We start from the raw sequence: 18,687 nt of genomic DNA on the forward strand, positions 1-18,687 counted from the left end.
TATAAACTTTCTGATGGGCAGGAAATTCAGTTTTCATAACGGGATATGAGTGCAAATGATTCTGAATCCATTCATGTACAAGACGATGGTATCTACTTCTTGCATTGATTTTGCATCTAGAATGTTTACTTTTCCCTTCACTAGAGCATTTCATTTTCTGTGACAACATTCCAGTGAAGAGAGTGTATGATTCTCTTTCTAGGAGCGTGACTTAATGCTCCCCATTTCCCCAATCTAGAGGCAGACCCTTGGTGATGCTCTTGGTGGGATGCTGTACTTAAGCAACATCCACAGTGGAGCTGGTACCTCTCTGAGCTACTTGGTGCTGGCCGTATGTACAGCGACCTCCTCTCTTACAAAAAAAGTTGCTTTACACCAGATCTATTAATTTCCTATTTTAGAAGCAGACAGACAGAGAATCCCCTGGATAGCTATGATGGAGTAAGTAACCCAGTGATATTATCCCAAGTCATATCTGCAGGGTAACTGTAAGCAAGCTATTTAAGGGAACACAAGTCATTCTTTTCCTTTTGTGGATTTGGCTAAATGCAGTAATATTAGCAGTGGTGTAGGTCTTTGAAATTCATCTTGAATATAAATTTGATACTAATATTACCCTGGTGGTAGTGGTGAGAACTTTTTGTCCCCTTCTTTAGAAAATAGCTGGCTGTGAAAGGAGATAGATTGTGAGGGTGAAAGGCCTGCTCAGGATTGAAGGTTTCCTCCATACCCAGGAGACGAAGGATCTTTACTGAATGATGATTGACAATGCGTTATCTGTTCCTTCCCTTATGAAAAGGGTTTTTGCTAATATATATTTGCTTGGTTCAATTGTCAATTAGTTTATCTGCCCTTCTGTCTCCACCGCCATATTTGGGACAGTGGTGGGCAGCTCCAGCTGTCACTCAGGGATAGATGGCAATGGCAATGAGGTGATGGTATTGATGCAAAAAATGACAGCTGAACTTTTGCTGCCCTAACTTCCCCTTGTGCTTGCAGCCATGTAGAGTACTGGTCCGACAATGTCAATTTCCTGGTTTTGACAGTTTCCTATAGTTATGTGAGAGGTTACCATTGGGTGAAACTGGATGAAGGAGACAGCAACTTTCTTGAATTTGTTTTCCAACTTCTTACTTTGGAGTCAGAATTGGATTGGTCCAAATATGAGTGTCAGCATGCACTATTGGGGTGGACTCAGATTATTTGCTTAGTGTTTCAAAGCTGCCCATTTATAAAATGAAGGTAATGATTGTGTCCCCATCCTGCGGCTGCAGGGTGCATTGAAGGAGTTACATTTATACAAAATTTAGGGCAATGGAAAGCATATGTTGAGAGCCGTTCTAATTATATTCTTGTTGTTATTAATAATGTTATAATCACCATCATCATCATTAGCACTGTTAACCTACTTAGGTTCTGCATCTTGGGATGGCAAGAACAAGTTCTCATGCCTTTTTGGTAACCTCCAACTTTGGCTGGGATACTTCAGAAAATATTTTGTGATTGAATTGTTCTACCATAACCCTTACAGATATCACCCCTCATCTTAGCCAACAAAGAGGTCAGTCGTAGCATCTTTGAAAGGACTTGAGCTTTGGAGAAAGCCATGGATTTGAGGGCTGCATCTGCCACTTACTAGCTTCCAGACTTTTTGCTTCTCTATCTGTGAAATAGGTGTGATAAAAATAAGGTTAGTAAAAACATAGTTTCTGTAGAGATGAAGTTAGATAATGTATTTCAAGTGACTACCGTTGTCTAATGCTTAGAATGAACTCAATGAATAACAGCTGCTCTGGCTGCTACTTTTTATTAATAATGGACAATAATAAGGCATTTACAGCTATTTCACAGACAGAGAGGTGAAGCCCTATGCTGCTTGGCTTTCCAACAAGAAATCGTTCAGTACGATGTTGGGGTGTTTCAACGGGGAAATTTTTTTCAACGGTGCAGAGCAACATTTGATGGTTTGACCTTGTTTCTCAGGGCCCTGAGGTGCTGGGTGAGTCAGAGCATGTCTTGGTCCTAGGAGGGACAAAGGGACTAGCTTGGGAATTTTTCATGCCACAAAACATTTTGAATATGTACATGTGCGTGTTATCCTTTGAAATGTTCAAAGCAACATCTGTGAGAAAAACAGCAGAGGTTCCTGCCCTCATGAAGTTTACAGTCTAGTTGGAGACAGACCTCAAAATATATGTAATATAAAAATATACGTAATGTCAAAATCAAAATGTATATCATGTCAGACTTTGACAAGGATTTTAAAGGACAAGTCAGGGCCCTGTGAGACCCTGGGGCTGCAGTGAGCAAGCTAAGAAAACCCATGTTCTTAAGTGCCTGGTGTTGTTGGCTGGGAACTTCACTTGCTCCAGAGGCTGCAGATTCTTCTGAGATAAGCACGTTTCTCTTTGGAAATATCACCTCATAAGAAACCATATCAAGGCTACTGACTAGCACAGTGCCATAAATATTTGATTGTCACTAAGTTTTAAGGAGTTGAGAAAAACAACCTCTACTGCCTTTTGTGGCTCCAAATGGAAAGTCAGGATGGAACATTTTGCAAACATGACACCTCATCATTGCAAGCCTGCCGCCTACTCGGCTGGTTTGTATATCTGGGGCTGGTGTTTGCCAGCCGCAGCAAGATGGCTCCTGGCCTCTCTCTCTCTGCTTCCCGGTTGAGGCCGGGAAAGTGAAATGAAACAAATTGCTTTCACTTGAATCTGTGAAACGGATTCCTGTTATCTTTGTTGTCTGTTTGTTTTTTGTGAATTATGGCCTCAGAGCAATTTCAGAGTTCTTTGTCCAAGAGATGCTTTTTTTTGTAAGCCAGTGTAGTTAGGAAACCAAGGTTTGTATGTTGACCTAATTGAGGTCAGATTTGAACCCATCTCCAACTGTTTAAGGATGTCTGGTGGATTTGGGTAACTAGCACTTACTGGTTGTGTGAGTGGGAGGAAGTAACCCCACCTCCCTTTTCATGCCAGTATGTACCACATTGGGTTCTTACTAACTAAAATAATTATAAACAAACAAGCAATGCTGCTTTGGTGAATTTTGTATCCTCGGTGCTGAGAGCAATGACTAGTACATAGTTAGTGCTCAAGAAAAGTGTTCTTACCATCATCACCATCATCTTCACCACCATCATCATCTCCATCCTCCACCTCATCATCATCATCATCTCCATCTTCATCTTAGTACGGATTCAGTGGCAGGAATTCTTCAATAAGACTAAATCAGGTTCAAGTTCTGGTTCTGCCACTTACCTAATTTACTAACTCCCATACTGGGAAATATTTCTTCACCTGTTTGGAGCCTCAATTTTCTTACCTTTAAAAGAGACCATAATATCTATCGCTTGGGGGTGGTTGTAGGGATTAAAGTGCCTGGCACACAGTAGAACCCAACACACCTCCCCATGTGTTCTCCAGAGGAAGCACTTTGCTGGACCAGAAGGGGGACCAATTTCATCCCCACAATGGGGCATATATGCTCACAGGGCTTTCTAGATTATAAAACACATTCCTGTAGATTTTATCCCTAGAGAATCACAAGACCCTCATCGGGAAGAAGAATATATATTATGGTTTATATTAATCAATGAGGAAACGGGGTACATGGAGGTTGAATGACTTGCCAATAGTTCCACCATTATGCTCCTGGCTTTTCAACACTTGTCTCTGATTCCATAGTCACAGCACCAATAAAAGGTTAGAAGGTAACAAACAGGGAAATTACCCAGCATAGTGTTCTTTATTTTATTTATTTTACTGCAATCCATAAAAGATTTTATGTCACAACCCAATTCACCCACATAAAAGTTTCATGAAACAGTTGCTTACTCTTTTCTATTCTTTTCCAGTGTGGTATAGTTTATTTCATTTAAAGAATGTTGGTGTGATAACCCCTACATGGGTTCTACATCCCAAGGGTTCACACCTACAGTTTGAAAAACCCGTAACATTTCCCCCCCCGAGATGGTGTATCGGGATAATCTGGGGCACTTTCACACAGTGCCCAAGCCTGGATCCGCCCTTGGAGATTTTAAGCCAGTGGGTCTGGGGTAGAGTCCTAGCATCTGGCTCTATAAGAAAACCCCAAATGACCTGATGGTCCACAGGCTAAGGAACAATGTCCTGTTACATCACTCTGATTGTTTCCACCTGAAACACTCTTCTCTATTGGGTGTTTTGACTTTTTTTTTTGCATTTTCTCTATCACTTCCCAGAACATCCTTCACCAGGGAATTTGTCTATCTTGGTCTCATCCCTTTTGCTTTCTAGGAGAAAGTAAGACCCCCTATACTTAGGTTGAAGGACAGAAGTTTAGCTTTTCAGTTATCAGTGGGACAAGGAGCTCACGGTTCATGGGAATGACTGCTGAGTCCACGTATTGGGCAGGAGGCCTGTGAGGAAGGGGCTCTGGTCCTCTGACGATGTGGCTCTGAGAGGGGAGCTGACACATCCCTTTAAGGAACCCGAAAAGGCTGCTTAATTTAATCCTGCATTAGAGGCATCCCCGGAGTGTGATTGGAAATGGAAATGTAAGGATGGCACAAATACTGTTTATCCAGATTTTTCTTTCCAACCCTGGGGAGCTGGGAATTTAAAACAAACAAACAAATCACCCAGGGGCTCCCTGAACTAGTACCACCGACAGATCAGCAGGAAAGTGGAATTCTTCCGGGCAGCCTCCTCTACCCTCACCTCCTCCTCTGTTATACAATTTAATTACAAGTTTAATCACTTCAGAAACGCCATCCATTCCCTCCAGTGTAGGGAGATGTCTCCTTTCCAAGCAGGCGTCTCGGCGATAAGCAGCTGTCCACGGGAATGGCGGATGGGACTCTTGAAACCTCTCCCTCGACGAGCCAGAAAGACATGACTAAATAAAACCTGAAATTGTGTTGACATTTCACTGTGGTTGTTGTAGTTTTAATAATAGAGGAGGAACAAAGTATTTGTAGCTTTAAATGAAGAGGCAGCATTTGGCATTGAAATCACTGGGGATTTTTTGTACGAGGTTTTATTTTTGCTTATTGGGAGAGAAGAAAAAAACAATGAGCTAGGGAGAGACAGAAGTTCAAGAAGACAAGGGAAAAGCAAGATGGCTCTGCTTTTCCTTCATGGCCTTGATCACCACTGGGGTTCTGTGGTCAACTGTGGGTTCCTTTCTTGAAAGCCTGTTTCTCCTGTTGCCTGTTTGGTCCTTAGGAACAAAGATGGCTTTGGATTTCGCTCACCACGTTATTGCGTGTGATGAATGAATCTGTTTCTATAGCGCATCCTATGAGGCAGGGTGCTGTGTTTGTTTCCCCGTGATTTGATTTTTTAACATGATCTTCTCACAATTACCCTGTGAAGTCACTCATCATGCTCCCCATTCAACAGAAGCAAAAAAACTGGAGCCCAGGGCATTGCAACAACTTGTCTGAGATCACACGGTGAGTCTGTCAAAGAGCCAGGCCTCCAGATCTTCCAAACACTGGCCCATGACTATTTTAAGGTCAATTTACAATTAACCACTCAGCTTTGTTGTAAATTTATCTGCAATGTTCTCACGGTATTTTTTTTTTTTTAATTTACCCATCACCATCTCTCTTATCTCTTTGAGCTCTGTCTTCATCCCTCTTCTGTCTCCTCCCCTGATCCCCCCGGTGTCCCCCCCCCACCTTGAAAATATTTCAAAAATAGGATAGTCGCAAGCTTCCCAGTAGATTCCCTAACTTTGCATACCATATATTTAGTTTAGTAATGAAAAACTCCAGCTCCAGGCAGCGCAGAGGATAGCATTTCTAATGTTTTTTAAACAGCTATTAATGTAGTCGAGTGCTGTGTGGGTTTTTTTTTTTTCCGTTCCTCTTCTATGTAATCATCTGCTCAGTGTATACTCTGAAACTGAGAGCAAGGGCCAGAGGAGGGGCAAGCTGTGATTGATGGGCCAGGCTCAAGGAAGGAGTCCCATCTGGGGTTGATTTGGGGAGCAGTCAGTTGTTGAAGGGGAGGTCAGCCAGGCAGCCTCGGCGCCCCCCTTCCACACCCCCGCCGTCCCCACGTTGCACAGCGCACACACCCTGGCTCGTAATCGAGGCTTGCTTCAGGCAGATGATTTGTGGTGTGACACTAGAACAGCTGCTAAGTTTATGGAGGAGAAAGGAAGCAGGATGGTACAGCAGGTATTCTTCCCCCATTTTCTATTTTACTCGAAATTGTGATTTGAATGAAGTGGAAGCCTTTCCTTGTATTAAGTCTCTGTTATTCTCTCCATGATGTGGATTCTGCTCTTTGAATCATGCCGGCGGTGGGGGGCGTGGGGGGGGAGGAAAGGATTTTCAGCCGTGTGTGTGTGTGTGTGCGCGCGCACGCGCGCGCGAGCGGGCTTTTCTGCTTGATGGGTGGAACTGAGCCGGTCTTAGAACCAGCAGGTTAATGATGTAATTTTGCATTTTCCTTCTTGGTTTCCGTGCCCCCGGGGGGCATGATGCAGTTTAGTTCTTTTCCGTCCAGCAGTGGAGGCTTTCTCTGAATATGCAATTCTTCAAGAAATATGCCGTTTCTTGCCAGAGAAGTAGAACAGACCAGGCTAAGAAACTAAAGTAAACCAAACTGTCAGCAAGACGGAAAACTGCAGGCAAGGGAGAATGGATAGTTTCCTCCTGCAAATCCAAGTTGGTGGGGGGTCCCGTGGCTGCTCTCCTAGGCGGTGCAGACAGATGTAATCAGCTGGTTTATGAGGATTGAACCATTCCTGTGCCTTTCTTCATTATAGGGGCTGTGTTTAGGCCAGAAGAGGTTTGGGGTGGGGGGACAAGAAGTGGACTGGGGACAAATAGATTCCAGAAGCAAAAGGAGAAAGGATGCACCAGAAGTTTGACAGTTAGAGCTAGGAAAACACACACACACACACACACACACACACACACACACACACACACACACACACAGAAGAGAAAGAAAAATACTTAAAGCCCACCTTGGCAGGCACTTTTCCCCCTCGGTGAAAGTCAGACAGTTACGGTGAAAAGAATAAATCCATTTCATGTTCTGCCACGTAAAGACTATTTTCTGCAATTGAAATGTGGTTTGCATTAGATTCTGAGCCAAAATATTTTGCCAAGTCTGATGGGCTGCCTCTCTTGGTTCGTTTTTTAGTTTCCCAAAACTACTTTATTAAACCACTAAGGGCCATGCACGGGAGAAAGGTGATGTCTGAAAAGAAACCAAAAAAAAAGCACCTCCCATTTTCTCTCTGACTCTGCCTCCTGAGAAAATTAAGGGTGTAGGATGTTCTAGTGACCAAGGAAATTCTCCTTGTATTTGAGGGACGTCTCTCTGAATGCCTGCACGCAGCGAAGTCCACACACTATGCTAATGGTCAGATTACGGTATTTGTCTTAAAATAGCAATATCCTGGCTACTTCATGCTTCAGTAATATATTTAAATTGACATGGCATTTTTTTTCCTGTGGTGAATCAGACTTGGTTGCATTTTAATAATCCTTCTTCTCTCTGTAACTGGAGTACAAACTACCTGTCGGGTTGTCGCAGGTAATGAGGGGTCCCCCGTTATCATCTGGCTGCCGTTGGGTTGCTGTTCTAATTGAGGTTTGGTGTATGAGGACAAAAGTTTCTTCTGCATTTATCCTAATGGATGCTCTTGATTTCAAACTCCTACCCAGTTCTGCAGCAGCAACGGTGGGTTTTAAAACATGAGGTCTTGGCTTCTTTCCCCCCTTTTGTGTATTCGGCAGCAACCCAGCAAAGTCCAGGCCCTGAAAATTAGATGCTAGGTTTGCAAAATCACTTGAAGCACTCCCTTGATAATGTGGGGCTACATGCAAAGCAGAATCACCCTCCCCATCAACTCAGAACAGCCACAAGCACCCTGACTCAGTAAATATCAGAATCTCTGTGATCGTTGCCCTTATTTAGGGAAGAGTGTGGGTGGGCATTAGAGTAGAAGAAAGAAGGCAGCTTCTGCAAATGAGGGAACGTCTAACCAGAACGCTCCAAATAACTATTGCCTGTCACTGCCACCAGTGTGAAATTGGCTTCAGCCTTCCAGCAGGAGCTTGTTCACGTGCCCAAGATTTGCCTTGACCTGGAGTGGAAAAGGTGCCCATAATGTGAATATATTTTTCCAGAAAATCCATTTTAGCCAAGCTGAGTATCCAGGAACATCACTAGGGAGGAAAGAAAGACATCTCCGAAGCCCTTTGAAGGTGAAAAATAATTCCGTAGGAAGTACAGTGATCTTAATTAAATATTAGCTGTAATTAGCCCAAAGTACAAATGTTGGGAATATTAATTAGGGTTCCTCTGGAATGGCTATCAGTGTTAATAAGTAACCGTGCAGGGTCCCACCAACATCTGTTTGAGAACTCCAGGAACGGGAGTGCATCCCAAGTTCTATGGACTTGAATGCTACCTGGAGGTTCCCTGGCTACCATGGACATCGTCTCTAGAGGTGGGCACCCGTGGTTTGCCAGAATGGCATAAGTTTTGGTAGAGGTTGGTGGTTTGTCCTGGCTCCAGTGGTGCCCCTACTTGGCCCTTGCCCTTGGCCCTTGTAGCTTCAGAGCCTTCGGAAGCCAGGCTTTGGGCTTGAGGTGGCAGAAGTTTCCCAGGCTGCTGCTCTAACACACCAAGGGTTACCCCTCGCCTCCCCCAGTCTGGCTACTGGAACCCTGGCCTCTTTGAATCAAATACCCTAGCACCTGACTTCCCCACAGGGTGTAACCTGCCACCAGGTGGAAAACAGGTCTCAGGGTCACGGTATACATGACAGAGAGCAGTTTATTTATTTAAAATTGGAAACGCATCTCCCCACCAGAGATCTTCTTTCCCGATGAGGGACACCTTGGCGTGGGATAAACCCAGGCTCTGGTTCAGCTCTTGGCTTCCCTCAGAGGTACTTGTGACTGCAACCTCGTAATATCATTTACCAGCTCTGGGCTACAGTATCCTTCACAACAAAATAAAGCGGGATCAGAGATGCAGTGCATGCAAAGCAGAGAGTCTAGACCTTGGCACTATTAACCTTTGGGCCAGATAATCCTTGGTTGTGGAGGGGGCGCTGTCCTGTACACTGTAGGATGTCTAGCTGCAGCTCTGGCCTCCACCCACTAGATGCTGGTGGTATCCCTTCCTACTCAGTTGTGACAAACAAAAGTGTCTCTGGTCATTGCCTAATGTCTCCTGGGGAGCAGTCACCCTGCTTAAGGACTCCTTGCCTGGTGCCCACTAGGTCTGAGTGTCACGCAGTTTGTTTTCTGAGTTCTGGTTTGGAGAAGAGGATGCCTTTCAGATGGAACACAGAAGTCTGAAGCCATCATAGGTCTTCGCACAAGCCCACGTCTGCTGAGTTTGAAGCACGTGTGTGTACAATGCAGAGACCTGGTGATGGAAAGCACTTTCTGAGAAAGATTCTACTGCACCTTTCTCCCACCATCCTTAACGCTGCCGAACTCCAGGTGTGGCTGAGCCACCCGCTCCTTGGTTTAGGTAGAAGGCACCCCCCTTCCCTCCCTACTTCACCACCAACTGTATTTCCTGCCCAAACTATCTGTGCAACAACAGCTGTTTTTTTTTTTTAACATCTTTATTGGAGTTTAATTGCTTTACACTGGTGTTAGTTTCTGCTTTAAAACAAAGTGAATCAACTATACATATACATATATCCCCATATCTCCTCCCTCTTGCATCTTAACTGATGTCCCCATATTTCATGATAACTCTGCCACAATGATTAGAAAACTTTTCCTGCAAAGGGCCAGATAGATAAATAGTTTAGACTTTGTGGGCTATATGGTCTCTGTCAGAGCAACTCAACTCTGCCATCAGAGCACAGTGACCATGGTTGTGTCCCAATAAAACTTTATTTACAAAAACAAGTCACGGGCCAGATTTCTTCCAGGGTTCGTTTGCTGATCCCTCTCCCATCCCCCCACCCCCATCGTGTTGCCAATGAAGCCTGACAGAGCCCAGAGTCCACTAGCCAAGCATGCATTCACTTAGCAAACACCGGTGTATGTTGACTTTGCAGCCAGCGTGCTGCTGAACCCTGGAGGTGGAACAGAGAATGTGACACAGTCTCCCACCCTCAGGACGCTCACAGGCTAATCAGCAGGCGATAGTGGTACCTGGAGTTACGTGGGAGGTGACCACAAGCTGCAGTGTAGAGGGCAGGCAACTGATGTGGTTTAAGTGTCAAGGAAGACTTGCTGGGAAGCTCTTGATCTGGGACCTCAAAGAGAAGCCAAGGAAGGCTAGCCAGGGAAGGGAGTAGGGGAGGAATTCCCAAGCAGAGGAGGCAGTGAACAGGATGGTGTCGAGAGGATGGAGAGACCACAAGCTTCCTGAGGGCAGGCCTTCCCTCTCCAGTACAGAGAGAGGTCAGATCCTAGCAAGGAGCTGTTGCTGTTTTGCAGCTTGTAGGATTGGTTCACTCCTCCTGAGACTGCTTTGCAGTGAGGAAAGGCCATGTGGGCACATATGTACCCGTGAAAGTGTTTCTACTGAAGGTGGAGAAAGGAAAGCTTTGTCTTTTATGACCATCTCTCTCTACCATTGATCCTGTGATCATTTCATGCTCCCCTGGAGTTTTCACAAGTCTGTCTTTCAATTCAGAGACAAGCGAGGTGGGAGGTAGGGGAGGCTGAAACGGACCTTTGGGCAGAAGTGGAATCTGTCCTGGTGATTTTCTCTTTGGAGCGTTCTCAAGGTCCCAAAGTTTCTGGGGTTTCTTGTCAGCCAGAAAGAAGTAGCATCTGTATGGACTTTTCTGTGCACAAGGATGTATTCCTTGAGCAGCCCTGTAGAAGAGAAGAATGCTAGTCAGCTCATATACAGAAGAGGATTTTTTCTGGTATTAGTCAAGACCTTTTCGGTTGCAAGTGACGGAAAGGCGGGCTTACACTAAATAAGACATTTACTGACTCATGGAACTTAAACAGCAGTGTTACTCACTGCAGGGAAAGCTGGATCCAAGACTTCAAATGATGTCAGCAGGACTCAGTTGATCTGTTTCTCCACTTCTGGGCTCCGTTTTCCTCTGTGTTGGCTTCTGCTTTAGGGAGGCTCCCTTCAAGAGGCAGTTCTTGGCAGCTCTAGGCTGAACGTTATTTTTCCAGCTGCCAGTCATTGAAGTGAAAGAACTTCCTCCCCAAACTGCAGCCAAGTCCCAGGATTAAGCCTCACTGGAGTTGCTAGGGGTTAGGTGGATGGGCATAAGCCCAAGTCACTGTGACCGTTAAGAGTGGAGCCCTCTGGTTAGCCAGGCAGGGTAACATGACCACATCTAGAGGTAACCAGAGACGGGCCCAGCCACATCTGCACAATGTGGGGACCGGGAGTGGAAGTGGCCCCTAAAAGGAAACCGGGCTTGTCCTGGAAGAGGAGTGAACAATGAACGGCAATGACAGTAAATGTGGTTTCCCAAGGACGGACGCGGTTAACTTTCCACGCCGATCGATGCAACCGCAGCACAGACAGACCCGTTCAGCCCCAAGTGCTATGAAAACACATTGCCAAGAAAGAAACGGCTGTTTATTTTTGCTTCCGATGGCACAGACATTTGGAGAAATTAGTCTGGGGGAGGAAAGGGCCTGAGGGGAGTGTTTTCACTTGTAAAATGTTTTAAACTTATCCTAAGTGTCGTTCTCTCCAAGTGTCATCTTTAACATTCCAATTAAGGTTCCTTCTAAACAAATGCACCAGCTCCTTGCACTGCTCTGAGAATAAACTTTTTCCCCCCTCTCTGTCATAATGGTTTTTGCTGCACTCAAGTTGCTTTGGCTGAAGAAGCTCTCAAATGTTGGTGGCGGGAACCCAGGAGATGTGAGCAGTTCTGACACTTTTGCCCTGGTATCGTTATAGGAGGACTGAAGTCACATCTAATTGACCACAGACAATGGGAGAGGCAGCTATTTGGTGTGCTTAATTGCTAAGCTTTCTCTCTCTCTCTCTCTCTCTTCTCTTTCTGACTGCGCAATCCCATTTCTTCTTAAGACCGTGGAAAATTTAGACCTTTGGGTTACAGTCCCTGATGCCGTGTGTGTGTGTGTGTGTGTGTGTGTGTGTGTGTGTGTGTGTGTGTGTGTGTGTGTGTGTGTGTGTGTGTGTGTGTGTGTGTGTGTGTAGGGTAGTAAAGTTATGGGAGTCCAGGTGGAGAGAGAGAGAGAGATGCTTCCTGAAATGGAAGCATTTGAATTTTTTTTTTATTCTTTTGACTTGCCTATAAGTATCACACTGCATGTTTTGCCTAGATGTGAAGGGCGAATTGTTACATAATACTCTGCTTATAAAAAAAATAATAAGTCAGGGAATGGGAGTAGGCATTGATTAATGAGGCTAAGAATTAAGTCCAGCATTTTGCAGAGATACTTAAAATGAGACAATCACAGAAGGCCATCTTTGTCCAAATTAGGCACTGAATTTTCATCAGCTGCTTCATGTTGGCACTGGGAACATCAACACACACACACACACACACACACACACACACACACACACACACACACACACACACACACACACACACACACACACACACACACACACACACACGCTGTGACCATTGCAAGGACCACCACCCCTGTCCCATTATGTGAGCCAAATCACATAAAATGTTGATTAAATTCAAATGCTTACATGAATTGTCTCTCTTCTCAAGAACACACACGTGCAATTTAATCGGTCTTGGCATTTTAAGTATCAAATCAAGGCTCTGCTGTCACCAGCGACAACTGCATGCTCACAGGTCCCCAAACGGGAATGAAATTAGAAAGATCTGCCAGAACAACCCAATCCAGGAGAGCACATGCCCTCACAGTGTGTGGCTGTTGGGCTGGATGATTGGGAAAGGGTCTTCAGAGCCTCGATTTCTGCATCTGTACAATGGGGCTCTATCTACAATGCTTACTGTTTCCTTATGGGGTCCGGTGAAGATTGAGTGGGATGTATCCATCTCAGGCTCTTGGCAACCTTGCTGAAACCCACGAAGCATCCGGGGAGCAGTTGTCCTTGTGCCTCGGGGGGAAGGTTTCTGCTTGGTGCCCACTCATGGTTTTCACTCCCTCTCTCTCTTTCTGATTTTCCAGGGTAATCAGGAAGCAGCAGCTGCCCCTGACACAATGGCTCAGCCTTACGCTTCGGCCCAGTTTGCCCCCCCTCAGAACGGCATCCCCGCGGAATACACGACCCCTCATCCCCACCCCGCGCCAGAGTACACGGGCCAGACCACCGTTCCCGAGCACACGTTAAACCTGTACCCTGCCGCGCAGTCGCACTCGGAGCAGAGCGCAGCGGACACGAGCGCGCACACCGTCTCGGGCACCGCCACAGTAAGTGCGCACTGGCCTCCGGGGTCGCTCTGGGACCCCAGGGTTCCGGGAATGACAGCGGGGCGCACCGCTGTGCAACTGGTCGGGGTTGGGGGGTGGAGGCTCTCTCCCGCAAAGCAGCCCCTAAGCTCATCCTTGTCATCCCAGCCCCGCCTAGTTCACCTTACCTACGTGCGTCTTCTCTTGGCACTGATTTAAATCAACACATTTTCCATTAACCGCGTGTATTTGTGAAGGGAAACGCTTATCTCTTTTCCGCTTCTATAGTTTTGCTTTTTCTGGAATTATGTCATCTGAGGGGAATCATACACTATGATTATGAGATTGTGACAATATAATCTCTTTTTTTAATGGCTTTATGGAGATACCATTTACATACAATAAAATTCACCTAGTCGAGGTGGACAACTCACCGATTATTATTGTATTTACAGAATTGTGCAACCATTGCTACGGTCTAGGAATATTTCCATCACCCCCAGAATGAATCTCCTGCCCATTGTAGCCACTCCCCATTCCCACCCCAGCCCTCCCTAGCCAAATTCTTTGGAAATTCACCCATGTTGTGGCTTGAGTCCCTAACATCGTTTTTACTTCAGAGCCCCCGGGGGTGTGGGTGGCCTAGGCCGCCAAGGGGCAGCAGGAGTGAATTTTGCAGGACTGTTCTGCATTTTGGTGGTGGAGGTGACACACCTCTATGCACCAAAAAGTCAGATTTATTGCATATGAATGGATGAAATGGATTGAAAACAAGCAAACAAACTGAAAAGAAACCGTTTATCACCACCATCAATAGAAACTAGTGTTGCTGGCTATCTATAAAGGACAACCACCCTAAACAAAAATAACGATGAAAATTACACAATGTTTATTTATGTACCACCTAAAATAACCACACACCGTGCGTACCGTAAGAGGTATATGTACACTTAGGAAAACTTGTTCTGTGGAATTCTTTAGAAGCCTGGACACATTCAGCCTCTAGTCCAGAACACTTTATAGGTGCAAGGCAATTGGGCCTGTTTCTTCTGCCCTCTGAGAAACTGGTATTTGCGAAGAAGTTTATTGGTTTGAAGCATGATATATTTCTTGTAGCCAAAGCAACCATTGACTAGCTTTGCTACCTGCTACCTCACTGATTTGCAGGTTAGGTTTGGAGATTTTTCAAAATAATGTAAATTTAAAATTTTTCTATTGCTTGTCCTCCCTTATTTATTGTGCCAAAATACATATAACATAAAATTTACTGTTTTAACCATTTTATCGTATACAATTTGGGGGCATTAAGTACATTCACAATGTAGTGCAGCCATCAGCATTATATAGTCCTAGACATTTCCGTCACCCCAAAAAGAAATCCAGTATCCATTAGGCAGACGTCCTCCATTCCTCCCTCCCACCAGACCCTGGGAACCACCCGTCTGCTTTATTTCTGTCTGGATTTGCCTATTCTGTATTTTTCCCCCAAATGAGATCATACCATATATGTCCTTTTGTGTCTGTCTTTTGCTTAACAGAATGTTTTCAAGGTTTATCCATGCTGGAGCATGGATCAGTACTTCATTGGTTTTATATGACTGAATACCATTCCATGATATGGATAGATCCTATTTTGTTTATCCATCCATCCGTTGTTGGGCATTTGGGTTGTTTCTGCCTCTTGGCTATTGTCAATAATGCTGCTATTGCCTTTTTAGTATTTGGCTGCTGTAACTTAGGAATGGGTTTGTTAAATGGGTTTGTGGATTTAGTAGGTGTTTATTGTTGTTGTGTTGACTACCTAGTGATGGAGTTATTTATTTGTATGCTGGTTGTTTTGTCATAATCAATGGTGGTAGGGCTTGAGAAGGTTATTTTAGGACTAAAAAAGGTCCCATCAGACATCATTTATTAAGCCTCAACATGGACCAACCATACAAACTGCTGTGGAAGTTTCATTCATTCACTCACAAATATTTATTAAGCATCTACTCGGGCCAGGACTCATACTTGATGATGTGGTTGAACCAAACATAAATGGTCCTTTCTCTCTTGTAACTTAGTGCCAGAGACAGAGAATAAACATGTAGCAATAAAATAGCTGTATAAACACACATTGTGATATGCGCTCTTAAGGAAAAGACAGGTGCTATGGGAGGCTAAGAAAAGATCAGAGGTGCCACTTGTAAATGAGTAGTCTGGGAACATTTCTTCAAGGACATGATATTTAAGGGGAAAAGACAAAGCATCCAGGCAAAAGGAATACCGAGGTCAAAGGTTCCAAGGTTGGAAAGAGCTGGGCTTATTCAAAGAACTAAAAAAAAGGCAGTACATCTAGGGCATATGAAGACAGTTTGGCAATGGCAAAGGATAAAATGGGGGCAGCCAGCAGGGATCGTATCCCGCAGGCCTCGTGGGTTCCATGTTGAAAGCTATGGGAAGCCATTGAAAAGAGTTTAAGCCAGAAAAGTTTAAAAAATGACATTTTGAAAGGAAGGATTAATTGTACCTACCTTAAAGGAAATCTTAATCCAGCTGGGGAGTAGAGAAGCTCAACATCCTTTTCTCACAAAAAGAACTCTCCAGAGATCAACACGATTACATTTAAATTGCATATTGGATGTCCACAGTGCCCCAGACACTACAGGAGGTGAAATGATGAGGAGACAGGCTCCCTCCCTTAGAGAGGTTTTGGTCCACTAGAGAGCGTAGGATATGTGTTCTGTTACTTGTCATAATGTCGCAAGTTCTAGAGCATGGATTTCCAAGGCTTTAGTGTATTATGATGATCATGGAAGAAAACACTTTCTAAGAGATCTACCTCAAAATCACTGATGAAGCAGTATTATTTCGTAGGCTTCTTGTTGCTGTGATGGAAAACTCAGTAGGGAATGTATCGGCTTATAAAACAAAAAATTCCAGACAAGTGCTGGCTTTAGACACAGCTTAGTTCTTGGCGTGCATCTATTAGGTTCCAGCTGCATCATCTCTGCCTCTTCTTTCTCTTGCTCATCATTCTCCACTTCTGTGTGATGGTCCTTCAAGTTCAGGCTCTTGACATCACACCAGATTCCCAGTGAAAGACTCTTGGATTAGTCCATACAAGCAAGCCTGGGAATCACTCTCTCTCTCTGGTTTGCACAGTTCAGTGGCTGAAGCAGAGAATGGATGTCTCAGCCATGGGGCCACTGAGGAGCCCCATTCCCAAATACATAGACCAAGGATGGCTCCACCGGAGTCAATGGTAAGGTGCCTTTGGGACTTCTCGTGAAAGTTATTTAACAGACAGCAACTGGTCAGCACCGAAGGTAGTATGGTGATCCATTTGTATGGACAGGCCTGAATTGATTCATTTGTTGAGTGTAGGGAATGGAGAGAAGGTCAAGGACTGATCACTGGAGAACTCATAGGTGGTGAGGTTTGGAAGAAAAAGAGCTATTGAATGAGATGTAAAGAGGGTACCCAGATGGGGGGTTGAACCGGGAGAGTGTTGTCATGGCAGCCTGGCAGGTGTGAACTGAGAAGACATTATTGAAGCTGGCATTGTGGACATCACTGAAGACCCAGGAGAAAGTAGCCTTAGTAGAGTATTGGGGAGAGATGCCAGGGGGCCAGGAGTTGAAGAATAAATGGGAGCTATCAGAGTGGGTATGTACAGTACCATTGTAAACATTTGGAGGGAAGAGGAAAAAGAAAACATAGCATTGGAAGAGCACAGATCTCAGAGAAAGCAGTTTGTAGGAGAGTGGATTTTGATTCACTGTTTACACTGCAGAGAATTGCGATGGAGAGGACAGGGAAGAAGAGATAGGGAATGATGACTCAAGAAAGAAAGTGACAAAGTATTTTAGAGGACATAGGAAGGAATATGACCAAGGGTACAGAGATACAATAGGTAGTCTGGGAAAGGAGAAGAAATACTTTATTTTTTGCAGCTCTATTGACATATAAATGACATACAACAAACTGTGCATTTAAAGTGTGCAATTTGATGAGTATTGACATACGTACGTAACTGTGGAACCACTGCCACTCTCAAGATAACAGACATGTCCATCATCCCAAAGTTGTTTTTTTTTGTAATCTGGAAACCACTGTATTGTTTGTTTGTCTGTTTGTCTATATTGAAGTATAGTTTATTTACAACGTGTTAGTTTCAGGTGTACAGCAAAGTGATTCGGTTTTATGTATTTATATTCTTTTTCATTTTATATATAGTGGTTTGAGTAGTTTGTATCTTTCCATCCCAAACTCCTAATTTATCACCCCCCCCTTTTCCTTTGGTAACCGTACGTTTGTTTTCTTTGACTGTGAGTCTATTTCTGTTTTTGTAAATAAGTTCATTTGTATCATTTTTTTTAGATTCCACATATGTAAGTGATATCATATGGTATAATATTTGTCTTTCTCTGTCTGATTTACTTCACTTAGTATGATAATGTCTAGGTCCATCCATCTTGCTGCAAATGGCATTATTATTTCATTCTTTTTTATGGCTGAGTAAGGTTCCATTGTATATTATATATAACAGTATGGAGATTCCTTACAAAACAGAGTTACCATATGATCCAGTGATCCCACTCCTGAGCACATATCCAGGAAAAACTATAACTCGAAAAGATGCATGCACCCCTCTGCAATCTTCCCTCTCCACCTCTGTCTCATTCCCAGGAACCAACTGATTGGCTCCTATAGCTTAGTTTTCAGTTTCTAGAATTTTCTATGAGTGACATCAAACATCATATGCTCTTTGTTTTCTCGCTTCAGTCACTTAGCATCATGGTTCACAGATTCATCCATCTCGTTGCATGCATCAGTAGCCTACTCTTTGCATACCATTACGTAGAATGTGCCACAATTTGTTGATCCATTTACCTGTGGATGGGCATTTGAGTTGTTTTCCATTTGGGGCCACAAAAAAAAAGGCCAACATTACAAATAAGGGCTCCCATGAATATTTGAAAACATTTCAATTTTGAAACAGAAGAGGAGTGTCATGGTCTATTCTGGCTACTGTAACAAAACACCACAGACTGGCTTATAAACAGCAGAAATTTATTGCTCACAATTCTGGAGGCTGGAATTCTAAGATCAGGGTACCAGATGGTCAGGTGAGGGTCCTATTCCTGGTTCAGAGCCTTTGCCTTTGCACATGGTGGGAGGAGTAAGGGGGTTCTGTAGGATCTCTTTTATGAGGGCACTAATGCTATTCATGAGGGCTACACTCTCATGACCTAATCACCTCCCCAAAGCTCCACCTCCTAACATCATCACATGGGGCTTTAGGATTCCAACATGTGAGTCTGGGGCAGTGAATGGGGGACATAAACATTCAGACCATAGCAAGAATGAAGAATAAATGT

General features: G+C 44.2%; 1 protein-coding gene across 13 annotated transcripts in view; it reads left to right on the forward strand.

The window, feature by feature from the left end:
• Positions 1-18,687, forward strand: part of RBFOX1 (RNA binding fox-1 homolog 1) — a 362,962-nt gene that overhangs the window by 166,565 nt on the left and 177,710 nt on the right. For all 13 annotated transcript variants that reach the window (XR_009535051.1, XR_009535052.1, XR_009535050.1 and 10 more), the window contains exon 2: positions 13,103-13,345. Coding sequence is in view for 10 of the 13 variants with exons in the window: in XM_060122295.1 (XP_059978278.1) it covers positions 13,103-13,345 (243 nt within the window). In the remaining 3 variants the exon portion in view is untranslated. The remainder of the gene's footprint in view (positions 1-13,102; positions 13,346-18,687) is intronic.

Source organism: Lagenorhynchus albirostris, chromosome 15, assembly GCF_949774975.1.
Source record: "Lagenorhynchus albirostris chromosome 15, mLagAlb1.1, whole genome shotgun sequence".
Classification (NCBI taxonomy): Eukaryota; Metazoa; Chordata; class Mammalia; order Artiodactyla; family Delphinidae; genus Lagenorhynchus; species Lagenorhynchus albirostris.